Genomic DNA, 16,113 nt, shown 5'->3' on the forward strand with positions numbered 1-16,113 from the left:
CTAATAAGAACATCTCTGAAGTTAAAAATGACTCTCTGAATTAAAATAGATTTTCTGGTCCGAAGTCAATTTTCATCTGTTTCGCAGTTCATCTTAAAAGTGTGAAAAACATCCACTATTGGGCTCAGGTAACTCAAGACCTTAACAGGTTTTCATTTAACTTTTCCAAAATATTTTTGGAAATGGTACAAAGAAGAAATTTTAACTCAAAGATAATTTTTTAAAAAAAACATGCAAATACCTTAAAATACTTAGAATGGGAATAACTGCAACTATGGGATTATTATTTCAATTCTGTACTATGACACAAGAAAAACATGTTGCTATGTGACTTATTAAAATGTGTGAGCACAGTAGTTGTAGTTTTCTTTCAAACAATATCTACACACAAGGGCCTTCTGGAACTGTAGCCTCCCACTTGAAATATTACACCAAGTCAAGATAAAGTTAAAACATAATGTAATGCTTATTTTCTATTCCATAACCAAAATCATGTAACACTATTAAATATACATCATGTCACATGCAAACATAAGGACAAAGCAAGTTTAATTGGTCTCTTATTACAACCTGATTTTTTTCTTTGAATTTTAGAAGGAAAGAAATTCATTGGTTTTCTGGAAACAATAAATAGCCAGGGATGGAAACAAACATTACCTGCAGCTATTTCTACTGAATAAAAAAGCCTTGAATCCCAAATAAAGGCTATAAAAAGGTTCTGATGTTTGGCATTTTTCTATGACATTTTTCATTTTTTTCCTTAAAAAAATAAATCCACAATAAAATCAAAACAGCTTCCTACTTAAAGAGCCTACTATGGAAAAAAGCTGAATGCTAAACAAAGAAGTTCAGCTATATTCTATCAAACATTTCTCCATTTGCAATTCATTTTGGTAATAGAGATAGAACCTGGATAAATGCATATAGGACTTGAAGCAGGAGATTTCTCTTGCTCAATACATAATTCATGTGCTCCGCCTGAAAAGTGTGTAAAATGAGAATTTCACACCACAGCATGAGCCATGGAGCTGCAGAGAAAAGGCAGATGAAATCATATTTTACTGTGTGAATTTTATTTCTTAGTCACCCAATATTTATACAAAACCATCATTGACAAACCAAATGCATTGACAGATCACCCACTGTTCCCATTGTGTTAGCTCTTGAAAAGAGATCAGGCAGAAAGATAGACAATTTGTTTTTATGTATTTTTTTAAATAGTGGATCAGGTTTTTAACAGCTGAGTGACTGTATTAGGTTTGTATAAGGAGGCCAACAGTAGTTGATTTTAAAATCCCAGTGTAGAGACTCCTACATCTGTGCATCATCCTCAAATCTGCATTTTATTTCTACAATATTTGATTATGTATCTTAACACCTCAGTGTGTCCCTATTGCCAAATGAAATACAAAACAGCAGGGTAGCAAAGTGAATTCTATATTCACTATAGTTTAACTAAATAAAATAAAGCAAGCTTTTCCGAAGTTAAATTTTTTAAAGAGTGAAATTTTAAAGAGTGAAATATTACTTGCAACAAAAATGATTTGGGGCTATTTTACATGTTAATTTTCACAGAAGATATATATATAAGCAGATGCAAAATACTTGCACAAAAAGCAATCATTTTTCCTAATAGCAGTTGTGCTAAACAAGATGTTGGTTCAAGTCCACACAATGAAAGAACAGATGGAAAACAAACTCAAAAACAGGATTAATATAATGTAAAGTTCACTAGACCTGTAGTGAACTTGGAAATTTAATACGGCATTAATTTCTTGCTTCATTCAGCATAGTATTTACATAAAATATTTTCAGTTTGAATTACAGAGGAAGAAAAACAAAGAATCTTATGACTCTGTGTACACTGGATCAAATTTGTATAGAAATTGAAAGGATGGGACAATTAAAACCAATGAACTCAAATAAGATTTTTTAAGTAGAAAAAATTCTTGCATATTCACGAGCGTCCTTCCAGTCAGACAGTCTAACAAATATACAGTAGATCTCTCTGTGCATAAGCGTACAAAGAAGACCCCAACACACATTCATATACAGAAACACACAAAATGATGTGCTATAATACACTTTCAGGTAATCTTTTTTTAAATAGAACTGAAATCTACTATATATCTGAGAGACAGTCTGTCTGTTGAAGAACTCCTCCTAAATCAGGAGTGGGCAATAATTTTTGCCCAGGGGCCACTTCAAAAATTTTTGAAGTAGCCCCGGGCCACCCCGGAAGGGGCAGAGCTACCCGACCCCTAGACCATAATTGGTCTGGAGGTGGAAGAGCCTCTTTGCTCCCCCTTCCCACTAGGCACCCATGCTCTGGAAGAGGCTTCGCACACTCCCCCACCCTCAAGCAAGTCAGGGCCTGGGGAATGCTCGAAGCTTCCTCCCGCCCTGCAAGGAGCACAAGGCACTCTGAAGTGCCGCAAACTACTCGCAGGGCTGGGGTAGGGTGAAGGAAGCTTCACACAGCTCCCTCCGCCCTCAGGCCCTGATTGGCCTGGGGGTGGGAGAGCACAAGAAAGCCTCCTCTGCTCTCACCCCTGCCCCTGAGAACAGCTCGCAGCACTTTCAAGTGCTGCGTGCTGCTCGCAAGACAGAAGGAGGCTTTGCGCGCTCCCCCCACAAGCCAATTAGAGCCTGGGAGTGGGGAAGCGCCTGAAGCCTTCTCTGCTCTGCCCCAGGGCAAGCAGCACATGGCAGGGGCAGAGCAGAGAAGGCTTCAGGCACTCCCCCACCCCCAGGCCCTAATTGGCAGGCCGCCCTTTTGCCTACTCCTGTCCTAAATGGTCAGAGTTATGCCAACTAAATTCAGTATGCAGCTTCCTCTTATCATAACTTAAGCCAACGCAAGGACCCCTGCAGGTGTACTTTAGCAAGGGTGGAGGGAGCTCGCTCCATTTCCCTTCGTCAGGAAGTGAGAGGAAAGTGCATAGTTTGCTGTATCCTCAATCTGGCTGGGAAGTTCAAGAGGGCAAACGAACTGGAACCTGCCCTAGCTGGGAGACGTGCACCCCTGAAGCTGCAGCGGCCATGGAGAGGTGTTTCTCACCTGGCCTCAAGCTGCTGCTGTGGTGAGAGGGCTGGGGTAGTCCTCTCTCCCCGAGGCAGCCTGAACACTGAACCCCTCATCCACAGCCCCACACCAGTCTAGTGATTTAAATGAAGCATGCACATTTTCATTTTATTTTCCAAAAACAAAAATTAATTGTGGACTTAATTTACAATTGTAGTACAGCTATATGTTTAGTGTTATAAACATGAATGTCTGACATACAACACAACAGAGATTACTTCAGGGGTGAGGAACCTAAGGTCCAGGAATTACCTGGATCCGGCATCCAAACCTCAGGACCTCCCCCAGCATTGAGGAGCTTGCGCTAGCACTCCAGCGCTCCACTACCCCACCATGGAGCAGAGCACTAAATCTACTAGGCTGGGTCCCTCTAGGTTCTGTGTACGAGGGGAATGCAGGGAAGTGTCTTTCTCCTTCTCATTTGGGGGCCACAGTAGTGAGGGTTTGTTTGGGGTTTTTTGCTTCCCACTTGTGTGTGGTCCCCAACTGATTTTTCTGTGGGCCAGTGGCCCCAACCCAAAGAGATTCCCCACCTGTGGATTATTCTTTTACTCTACTCTGCATTAAAGAAAAGCTGCTTATCTGACACAGTTTCACAATAACTTTTCTTCAAGGCAAACATTATACAAAGAGTTTTGTTATCTAACAGTAAGCTCTATTGCTTATACACAGTCACTATAGCTGTCTTTGCTCAAGAGTTAGCTTGGCTGACTGGCACCCAGGCCAGCCTAACCCAGCTACGAGCAGCCACACAGTCCAGACATATTTAAGTGAGCATCCTCATTGGTGTTGCATTTTCTCACGTGCATTTTTCAGAACTTCTGTAGGCATAGTCCATGATTCTTTGTGCTGTAGTATGCTGAGCCACTATGATTCTTTCCTGGTAAACTGCTGAAGAACTTGTCAGTTCTTCTGAGGCCTTGGGCTCATGGGAGTTATTGTGGGAAGATACAAGTGGGCTATTGGCACTTTAGTAATTTACCTTATATCCTCACTGCAAAGTGGGCAGATTGAACTGAAAGTAGAACCTGGGCTCTAAGCCACCCAACCTTGCCAGGTAGCTTGGGTTTCAAGTGCCACTAAAATGTGTGTGTATGGATGGGAATGAACTGGGAGAAACACTCAAGTAAAAACCTAAGCTAAGTGCAGTAAAGACATCCTCTCATATTATACATATGCACAAAGACACATGCTCTGTATCTACATCCACTTATACAGAATAGCAGTAATTCATTTTAATGCATCAATGAAAATATCTACACTAAATAGGCAAAGTTCTTGAAATTACATGAACTGTAAGGAATTGCAAGTACTGCAGCTGTGAGCAAGTTGTGTGAAAGTCCTGATACACTAGAATTATAAGCACTGAGACACAAGAATGTCAGCCTTGAGTAACAGTTTGAAATTTAAGTGGCTAACACTGAAGCAATTAAAATATCTAAATATCTCACTCCTTATATGTACTAACCAGCACTTCAAATGTTACCACAGCTTTTAGAGAGGGAGAAGAGAATTAATTTGATTCAAGACTTTTAAAATATGATGTTCTCATTTATTTATACTGAATGACAGTATTTCTATGATTTACGAAACGGTGAATGATCATCTAACTTTCAAGAAAAACCTTTCAAAGGAAGTAATTTTATCTAATCTATTCATAATTTATATTGTAGCATCAAGAGCACTTTTAGTTTCATAGTGTTAACCCATATAAAGTATTATAAGGCTTTTTGGGGGAAAAAGTCAAATTTTTCTTAGAAGTTGACACTCTCATTTATAATGGAGATTGCCTATCTCCTAGAACCAGAAGGGACCTTGAAAGATCATTGAGTCCAGTCCCCTGCCTTCACAGCAGGACCAAGTACCATCCCTGACAAATTTTTGCCCCAAATCCCTAAATGGCCTCCATGAGGATTGAACTCACAATGCTGGGTTTAGCAGGCCAATGCTCAAACCACTGAGTTATCCCACTCCCACCTCATGCAAATTCCATTGTCACTAGTCCACTGTGGTGCAAACAACATACAATTAATTCTTATTTACAATTTCATAACAATATTGGCATTTACTTTATGGACTCAACGACCTTGTCTACACTTGCAATGACTTGTAGAGTATGTATAGCACACTCATACTACAAGGCCAGAAAGGACCACTGTCTAGTCTGACATCCTACACGCTGCAGACCACACCACTTCACCCACCATCTCAGGTTATAGCTTTGACTACCGGAACCTTTCCTCATTTCATTCTCCCTCCCTCCAGAACTTTTGCTGCAGCAAAGAAAGGCTCTGGCAGCAGGTCACTAAAAATAACAATGTAGATGAGAGAGGCACTGCTTGGGCACAGGGCACTCATGTAAAGTATAACCCCTAAGACTCAGGTATGTAGGACACTCTATTCAGTGCCTCACCATTTACACAGTTATTTATACACTGCTATCAGGGCATGCAGCATCTGCACTCTACACAATGCCTTAAGCAGCTATAGTCAGCCTTAAGCACTTGGCTTTTCCAAGGATGGATATGGCTAGTGCTATATATTTATCTGTTCCAGACATTTAGTCATAAAGTCACAAAAATGATATGACAAGTAAGCAGTAGAGATAAGGCTGTATATACATTGCATGGCACACTTTTGCCATACATTGCACAACTGGATTCCTGAAATAAGCCCTCAATTGGAAATTCCAATATTGGAAGGGATGAAGTGGCTAACTCCTTAATTTTTTAAAAGAAGAATTAAGGAAAGTAATTATTTCTGTGAAAACTCTCATCCTCAGTGAGGCTGGTAACAGATTTCTGGTTGATAGGTGGATTTTGTGATAGGGAAAAATGATGTACAACATGATAATTTGCTATTATTTTAATAGGGTGGTCATGCACTGAATCAACATGCAGAAGTATGTAACTGTTCGATGGAAGCCTGCCACTCAATGGCTAGTATTTTTCATGTTCCTCTTCCCAATGCCTACACTGTTGCTTTTAATCAAAGCTTAAACACACATCCATTAGGATTTCAAATTGGGGTATCCAAAAGTGTAGCCTTGAGAGAGCCCCCAATATGACCTCTGAATCACTGAAAGCTTTGCTCAGGGATTTAATGGCTTTGTGTCCAACTTCAAAAGAGTTGTTATTTTATAAGACACAAACAAAAACATTAAGACAAGGATGTTTTCTAATATACAGAAAAATATGTGAGATCCCAATAGCCACCTCAGCTCTCTAGCTCTTTATTAACCCTTACCACCTACGCACTGTAAGGTACTATTGCCCATGTGAGGTAGAAGGAGTGCCCATCTATCTTTTTCCTTGCCACTCCACAGGTCCCTGGCAGCTCTCAGGCATTCTCAGTACAGAGCATGCATTGTTGTGGCATCATGAAACCAACACTGGAATATTCATGAGTTTAATTATTATTTTGACATACTACCAAGTTTTTCCTGAGAAATGCAAGTCAAAGATGGGAAATGGCATTTTTAGCAGTAAATATGAGCAACAAAAACTGAACTGATAATTTTAATAGGGCAAAGGAAAGGAATTTTTATAGCTTGAGGTTGTTCCTGCTGCCTAATGTCAAAGGTTTGAAAAGCTCTCACATCTGTGTGTGCAGCAACGAACCTTTATAATGGAAATTCTTAGGCAACCTAAATGTAGGGGGATCTAGTAGTTCCCCTGTAAGTAAATATTAGATCTTTTACTAATTTTAAAAATTTGTTGAATTCAAGACACTAAGAAAAACACCTTTTTATTATCTCATAAATATATACCCTCTCAAATTACTACTTAATAGAATATCTTGATATGTATATGCATCTAAGAAGTCTTTTCCAGCTTTCCAAAACATTTTAAACAGCAATTAACAATATATCAAAGTATTTTATTCTTATAAACTATTTAGTAATAGAGCTGATCAGAAAATATTTTTCAAAATTTTCTCAAAACTAAATATTTTTAAAAAATTTTAACTGAAAATTTTTTGCTTTCTAAAAGTATAATTTTTTGTCAGTTTAAAATGAAAAATAATCCATCAGCTCTTATTACTCAAGATATATTCAAAATTTGTTCCTGCAAATATTAGTAACAACCTAAAATGTTTTCCAGAAGAAATTTGTGAAGTGGTAGTACAATAAAATATATGAATAAGCTTGTTTGCATTGGAATGCTACATGTGCTCACCAGGATAAGTTTTTGATGTGTAAGGGAGCAATAGGACTAAAACCCCAGTTTGCAGGAAGAGAGAGCAGGAGATTTCAAGCAGGGCCTCAGGACATGCTACATGTCCTCCCAATGGTTCTTCTGATGTCCTGCAGTGTGTGGGCAAAAGGGAGATTGCTGTTTCTTTCTCATCTATTTACCCCTCCCTGTAGGGACATGGGATGTGTGTGTTACAATTGGTGGGTTAAAAAGGGTTTGATACGATGTGTCAGTAACAGTAAGGTGCTTGGGCATAGTCTCTGACCACAGTATTGAACAGCGAGGGGGATGGCCTCTGCGTCTCATGCCATATAAGGGCTCCCTTCATCTCATCTTTCCTACATCCTGTGTAGAGGAGCTGGGATTCAGTCTTCCAGCTAGGGGTCTTTCGAAGGCCCAACGTTGGACAGGAGGCATTGCCATTGGACGCACCCCCAGATTCATAGAAACCAAGGCCTATATCAGCAGTATATCAGCCTTGCTAGATAGTCTGGGGTTCCTCATAGGATAATGCTTTTCATAATAATTCTCTATTGTAGCATACATGTCACACTGTTTCCACATTGACATCAATTGTGTCAGGTGACATCTGTTTTGATTCTATTAAGTGGTCTTTAAAGAGAATTCTTCTGTGAAAGGCGCTAGGTTTATTTTTAAAGTTCCTTACTCTCAAATAAAGGTATCCAAATTAAAATGGAGACTTTTGAAGTATAGTTGCAATAAAATGTGTAGGTAGAAATTAGTGTTGCCAACTTTATACTCACACAAAATCAAACACTCTTGCCCCTGCCCACCCCTCTTCTGAACCCCATCCCCCACTCACTCTCTTCACCCTCACTTGCTTATTTTTACTGGGTTGGCTCAGGGGGCTGGGGTGCAGGAAGGATAAGAGCTTCAACTGAGAATGCAGGTAGCACACTGAGGCCAGATATGAAGACTTCCGAGTACGGAAGGGGGCTCCCAGCTAAAGCAGTAGGTTGAAGGTGCAGGCAGTGTTGAGGCTACATCGGGGGCGTGGGCTCAGATGGGGCTGGGGAAGAATGGTTTAAGGTGCAGAAGGGTGCTCTGGGCTTGCACTGAGAGATTTGGAAGACTTGAGGTGGGGTCCTAGGACAGGAAAAAGGGTGCAGATCTTACCTCAAGCAGCTTCTAAAAGCAGCAGCATATCCCCCCAGTCCCTATGTGGACGCATGGACTGGTGGCTCTGAGTGCTATGCTGTCCAAAGACACTGTCCATGTACCTCCTATTAGCCATGGTTCCTGGCCAATGAAAGCTGCAGGGGTAGTGCTTAGGGCAGGATGTGGCACCCCATGGCTGTCCCTACGTATAGAGCTGGAGGGGGAACATGCTAGCTGCTTCCCTAAAAACATGCATTGAGGACAGTCAACAGCCTGATCAGCAGTGCAGACAAAAGCCACCAGGATCTTTTTTTGACCAGACACCCGGTCAACCTAATGAAAATAAACTAAACATTTTAGATAACAGGAAAAGGTGTTTTACAGAAATTTTCACTAATTTCCCTCCACACAAGATTCAGCCTAGGTTCACATTTATGATGTCCACACTGATCTGAGCACATGGTTTTGATTAGGCTACAAGTAAAAAAAATATTTTTTTGTCTAATTTCCAGGTCTACAAATTGAGCCAGAAACTGAGAACTAAACCAGATTTTTTCCTTCTCTTATGCTGCCATCCATAATAAAGGTTCTGAAAGTTGAACAGTGCCCTCATTTATAGCAATGCAAAATTACTACCGTCCAACATTTTTTTGAATATACAAGTAGGAACAGTATCCAGCACACACACATAGCTATTCCAGTTTCGCAGTGTATAATGTAACATCTCCCTCCCTCCCCCACACACTCAGGTAAGCAGTTATCAACGAGCAGACCCAACTAACTGCTCTGCTGAGTGAGATGGTGCTCCTTCTGCACCTTGACACACTTCTCAGAGTCCAACTTAAAAGCTACATTTGAGAGCTGGAAATTTATGCATCTTGTGAGTGATCTCATGGGAATTTGGGAGTCTTCCCCACTTCTGATGTACCACCACCTTAAATACGCCCACACCTATAAAACACATTCTAACCACAGTATAAAATCCTTTGAAGTTGCAGATCAGGCTGCAGCTTGGGGTTTGAATTCGTGGGATCAAAGTGGGCTTTAGAGCCTGAACTGCAGGCTGAGCTACAACTTCAAAAACACTGATTACACATCTACTTTTAGAATCCCAGTGTAAGTCCCAGTACCCCGAGTCTGTCAGCCTGGGCTAGGAAACTCACTACTTCAGGCTCTGCAGACATACTCTCAGAAAGCAGCATTCTAGAACGTTCTACAAATCATACTCTTCTAATGCACTTTAATATGCTGTGTAGACAAGCTCTTAGCTTTGAAAAAAAAACCCAAAACAATGCACTTAGGTGTATGTATGCAAATCTCGACTAACAATCACTAGGAGTATCTGTTCACTAAGGCAGGGATGCTCAATTGTGCATATGACTTTTTTCCATGCCCATTTGAAGATGTGGCCCTGAATCTATTTCTACAAGGGAACTTCAACAGCTACAAAGAAGCTGAGATTCTGAATTCAGCTGTAAAAACTGAAATAACTACACTCGGCTCAATAGAGTTACACCAGATTTACATTGGTGTAGCTGAAATCAAACTCTGGTCCCAGGAACACGTACAAAGTTCTACCAACTTCTCAGTATTTTCATGTTTGTTAGGTATACGAGTAGTTTTAATCTGGATAAATAAAATTAATGTATACTGCATAATATAATCTCAGATTTTTTCCCGTATCATTTTAAAAATATAAATGCATATATAGGAATGTCTGGGAACAGCTTTATACTAAATAATGTAGATTTTACCTTGGCAATAGCATTTTTAGGGTTTCTAGATTCAGCCTCACTTTTGGAGTCAGACTCTGATCCAGAATCCGTTGAACTTTCCTCTGTAGAACTAGATTCTGAGTCAGATGAACTAGAACTTCTCCTTTTCTTCGAAATCATCTCTGTTTTCTTTTCTGTGTCATCTGAGTCACTATATGTAATAAAGAAGAGGTTCTTCATTCATTTTTAAAAGTCAAGGAATACTGAACAATATCTGGTTGTAAAAAAGAAAAGCAAATGCTCAGAAAATGTTCTACATTCCAGTATTCCAAACATTTAATAAATGAGGCTGGATCCACCAATTCCTCATTACAGCTGAAACCTGGTGAAGATGGCACAAAGAGAAAGACATAACCACAAAATAATGTAGACAGCATCGAGTATCTCTAAATAAACTCTCTTACATTATCCAAACCCATCAATTACATAATCATATACACTTCAAAAAGAACAATAAAACAGAAAGATCATAAAACACTACTACAAACAAAGTCATCAATAACTATTAAGGGAATAATTAATGTCTGGGGGTACTAAATTTATGGCATTTTCTAGAAAAAAATTTCTATTATATTACATTGAGAAATTTTCAGACTAGGTATGGTTTGATTAAAGGAATCTGGATGGATTTTAAAGCTTTTGGGGGAGGCACATCAAAAAATTTTTCTGGTCAATTTACTATTGTTCATTCATCATTAAATTAACAAGAAAGAGAAACATTTATAAAACGGCCCATTTCCAGCACTGGATCAGTTCAACATACTATCTCTTACAACACTGCTATTGTGCCACATTGTCACACCCTTGTCTATGTCTATTTCACAGGGTAAGGTACCTCTCAACAAAAGTAAGGCTAGCAGAATATCTCCCATATTGTTTTTGTACATTATTCTTCAATATTACAGGAGAAGGAGGGTTGCTTTAAAAAGGGTATCATTTCAAATCACTGGACTTTGAATTTTTTCTATTCCCCCTTCCACTCCCCTCAGACAGTGGCTAGTAACCAACACTTCAAAAGAGCAACGTATGTTGCCCCACATATGCCTATAATAAAACATACAAACTTGTTTATGATAGCTAAGCTGTAGAATTTGGATTTTTAATGTAAGTTTTAATTTTTAAATACATTTTACACTTTTGCTATGTCTTAGGGGGAAATCAAGGTATGTGCTATGTGATACTACTGCATATATTTTATGGGAAGAAAAACCCTTGGGGGGAAAAAAAAATCTAAGGAGACAGAAAAGTTAGGGGAGAAAAATCAGTATTTGTTAGAATTGCAATCTCTGAAGCAAATATGATCCCCACTTATTAAATATGGAGATATAGTACATGACACAGCACAGGTAATTATATCTGAACTCTAAAAATTATACCTTTAGAACCAAAGGAAAGCAGTGGTGCTTAAAGTAGCAGCTTTACCATGTCATGAATCTAAAACAGAACATGTAAAGCACATTGATTTTTCAACCCCAGGTGAAAGAAATTGGATATATTTGAAGTAACACCAGAATTAAACTGCATAAACAATAACCTTCTACAAACTTTATTTATTAGGTCCCTGAAAAAAGTCATAATTTGTTTATGTTTAAACTTATTCATTCCAACCAAAACTGGTGCCAACCAAAGCCATCTCTGTTTTCTCACAAGCCTCTAATATGGAACCTAAACAGCAATACCAGCATCACAAAGGAATCCACTGTGAGCCAGATATTCTTTAATTGCAATAAGTAAAGCAATTTGTTTTGAATACACACAGCTTCTAGTTTTAAGATAAGATTTTCAAGATAAAAGTATTATTTTATTATGCATCACTCAATTTTGATTGCTAATCATTGTTTACCTTACTACTTAGAATTTCAGATGTTAATCTAATGAAAAGAATTTACTGGTAACTAGCTTTTTAACTTTGCAATGATGAAAAGCCTGTATTAATTTAACCTACAGATTTCATTTGTTCTGAACAGGAAAAACAATATAAATCACTTTTAAAATCATTAAATCCTGACTTAAATTAATAAAGTCATAATTAGGGCATTATGCTGTGTTTGTTATGGAAGTGGCAGGGCGAGCTGCTTTAATTACTGTCTGTAATAAAAGGAGCAGAGTGCGTACTGTGCCCCAATCAGCGCTGTCAGCCACGACTGAGCTGAGCTGCAAACTCATCAAGTGAGCTGGCAGCAGGCTACAGAGTAAAGGGCGATCATGTCTGCAGAGGCCACTTGCTGACAGCCGTGGAAGAAACAGATTCATACAATCCAAGGTATTAGCCCCAATTACTCAAAATTTTAATGATACTTTAGTATATGATAATGCTATTAATAACAGACAATCTTAAAAAGCTCTAACACTTAAGTATCTTAGGACTGTCTCCCTTCACAGCCCTTGCCTTGATTATTTGGATCATAATATAACATTATTTAGAAAAATCAACTGTCTTAGTTACATAATGGAAAAGTATTAAAGGATTTAATTTTAGCCTTTGGCAAAATTGCTGCAAAAGGTAATCAAGTGTTTCATATAAACTGCCTGACCCCTAATTCAGTCTCCCAAGGTTACTTTGATTTTCAGAAAGACACCCCAAAATTTTGCTAGTGATGTATGATAATTTAGCATAAGAAGAGTTCAGTTAATGAAAATAAGGAACACATATATTCAAAGTATATTGAAAAAGGTAATGTCACTCAAAATGCATGGGCATCTATGGCTATTTTAAACCAATGTTTTCAGATATTTCCACTGAGTTACGGAAACAGCCTAATTAAGTGTGTTTACAGCCAAAGCATTCTAGAATTCTGCATTCTGGTGAAGTTCTGAAATGGGTTACTCAGAGAGGGGTGGAATCTCCATCCCCAGAGGTTTTTAAGTCCCAGCTTGACAAAGCCCTGGTTGGGATGACTTAGTTAGCTTTGGGCAAGATTCAATGACCTCCTGAGGTCTCTTCCAACCCTAGGATTCTATGATTATAAGAAATGCTTTTTAAAGAATAAAAAAAAAAAAAAAAAAACTTGCACAACATATTTACCTTTCCTCAGATGTTTTGAACTTTTTCTTTGCTGTTCCTTCTTTGCTCTCTGATGCACTGTCACTCAGTTCTTCACTTGAAGAACTCTCACTATTCTCCATACTGCTCCCTTCTTCCTTCCCATTCTTATCTTTTCCACTTTCACTAGTAGATTCACTCTCTAAAAACACAAATACAACACAGCTTACATTTTTATAAATATAGTTTTATATATTTAGAACACAGAGGAACCCAAATGCATATACAACAAAAAAAATGTATAATTTTATTCTCTGGATTCATTTTTATTTACCCAGAATCCAAGTATTTTATTTTTGTATTCCTTATCCCTAACTTTTTAAAGATTTGCTATTTTAAAAGGCCATTCTCTTGAACACACATTACCATACCTGTCCAAATTACGACACTATAAATTACTAACTTGCATTGAGATTCCTACCAATATATTCTTGGGAAAAAAATACATGTAAACACAAGGATTAAAAAAAAATGACTTCCTTAATCCTCTAGTTCAAGTCTTTGCTCTAATGTAGAACTACCCTCTACACTAACTGCCTAAGTATTTTAACTAATCAAATCTTCAATACCTATACTGATGCTGATTTACCAACTTAATCACCAACTTAAATAAGTTATTCACTCTCTAACTAACCTTATAGTTAAAAAACCACTTCTAATGTATCTTTTTCTAACATCAGTCTACTAAGCATCCTAACCTATGCTCCACTACTCATTTTTTAGGGCAAGTTCCGAATTCAGATATGAAAATTGATCTTTCCTATATACAGAGCCCTGCATGGATACAAAATCTGTAGCCTCGCAAAATGAGCCACAGATATCCACATTGACATCTGTGGATATAAAGCAGATCTACACAGATTTGCTGAGTTCTACCCATAAGTTTCAACCTTACATATGCACATGCTAATTTTTTTCATTCTCGAATGCTAGACATTGAGGCCCTGATTGCCCACCATGTCTCAACTATATTCAGATGCAGTGGAGAGGGTAGCCTTAAGAAACAGCTTATGTAGCTTTAAGTCCCCTTGAAAGACTGGAGTATCTGGACACAAGGTTGCTTACTTCACTTATTTCACACAATACCTCTGATATGAACCACATGTTATTCTTTCCCCCACCATTACACAATGTCTAAATAAATAGAAAGTTTGGTTCTCTATATTTAGAGTATAGTATAATCAAATCTTCATTAATAGAAAATGCGGTAAATATATTGCGATACTTGGACGTTGGTGATTCAGGAGCCAAATCAGTGATCATCATTATACAAAAAAGCTACAGTGTGAATTCATTGTTTCATTTACTATAGTAGTATATATTCATATTTTAAAAAAAACTTTCTAGGGAAAATATTCGATTTTACATAATTCTCATTGCAAAATGAATGACCAAATATTTTATCAATGATGGTTAATAAACTAAAAGCATCAAGATTTGTTAATAACTTAGATTGGTTAATTAAAGCAAAGTGTTTTAATATCATGTGCTGCAAAGAGCTGCAACAGACATGTTAAAAGAGTCACTTGTGGCTCTCAAGCCTCAGTATGAATATTGCTACAGTATAGTGCATCTAAGTGTTAACATGCCATTGCATAGAATTAAAACATCTGGGATCCAATCCTAAAAGATGATAAATATCTCCCTCCAACTATGCCTGAAGACATTTTTATTCGTAGACAGTATGCACAGTTAGTTGCAGAACCTCTCAAGATCAGTCAAGTTTGATAAGAGTAACGCCTTCCTTTGTATTTCAACTAAGAAGCAAAGTAAAGTCTATTAAACTCATTTAATTAACATACTTAGAGATGACATTAGCCATACAATTAGTACTTATCACACAGCTGCAATGAAGTTAAGTTTTTCCACTTAAGCATTATTTCCCCATTTTTACATTAACATTCATGTTTTTTAACTGCTCCAGTTCTAACAGCACCATGTTTTGATGGTATAGGATACGTAGAAGACTCGTAATTAGTAGCCATATACACACCACTGTCAGTAGTGCTAGCTGATTCCTCCTCCTCTGAATCAGAGTAAAACTTCTCTGTAGGTTTTTCTTTCTTTGCCTTGCCCACGTTTACAGACCATTCTTTTCCCTTAAAGAGAATTAAAACATTTCCACATATGTAATCTTAAATTTAAAGTATTTAGTAGAATAATTTACTTCTATATTCAGTTATGTAGGAAAAGACAGACAATGTGGCAAAAAAGCCAATGGGATCACAGACTGCTTCCAAAAGAGCAGATAAGGAAAATGTTTATAGATTGTATTATGATAAAATCAGGAATATTAAATTAAGTTTGTGCATACCTCTAAGGGGTGAGATGCCCACATAATGGAGGTCTGGAGAGGGCTATTATATTAGAGGAATGAAAAAGCATAAGGAATCATAACAATCTATAGACTGAAAAGTTTAACTATGAGAGGTAGATCAATGGGTCCAGCTGAGCTCAGTTTCTTTCCACAAGTCTTGAGGGAATAAACAATGAGAAAGAGGGCTATACAATCCTTTCAGGGGCACAAGTTTTAGGTGTAAACTTGGGGCAGTATTACCTTGTTCAAGGATGCAAAGTCACCTAACAGGCAATTTTTACAGCCACGGGTTGCCAGAACACACATGATCCGGCCATATTATTTTCTCCTTATCTAAGTCTCCTATACCACAAGAGATGGAGGGGACTAGAGCAGTATAAGACTTGTGGAGGCTTGCTGTAGCCTGTGAAAAAACATCCGTTAGCCAGCCAAGCTAGTACAAGCCAGTTACATAGTTGTGGCAGTGACTTGGAATTTGCATTCAAATTTAGAGAACAGGAAGCTATGGGAATAGGATTGGATGTTATATTGCACCGTATGAACAAAGGGACCACAGAGACTTTATTAAAGCATGATAC

At 38.0% G+C, this 16,113-nt stretch overlaps 1 protein-coding gene across 1 annotated transcript in view; it reads right to left on the reverse strand.

Moving 5' to 3' along the window:
- Positions 1-16,113, reverse strand: part of AP3B1 (adaptor related protein complex 3 subunit beta 1) — a 309,804-nt gene that overhangs the window by 114,250 nt on the left and 179,441 nt on the right. The window contains exons 18-20 of the mRNA XM_006119130.4: positions 15,212-15,317; positions 13,201-13,360; positions 10,155-10,326 (exon numbers count right to left, since the gene is read on the reverse strand). Of these exons, the coding sequence (XP_006119192.1) occupies positions 10,155-10,326; positions 13,201-13,360; positions 15,212-15,317 (438 nt within the window). The remainder of the gene's footprint in view (positions 1-10,154; positions 10,327-13,200; positions 13,361-15,211; positions 15,318-16,113) is intronic.

Source organism: Pelodiscus sinensis, chromosome 6, assembly GCF_049634645.1.
Source record: "Pelodiscus sinensis isolate JC-2024 chromosome 6, ASM4963464v1, whole genome shotgun sequence".
Taxonomy (NCBI): Eukaryota; Metazoa; Chordata; order Testudines; family Trionychidae; genus Pelodiscus; species Pelodiscus sinensis.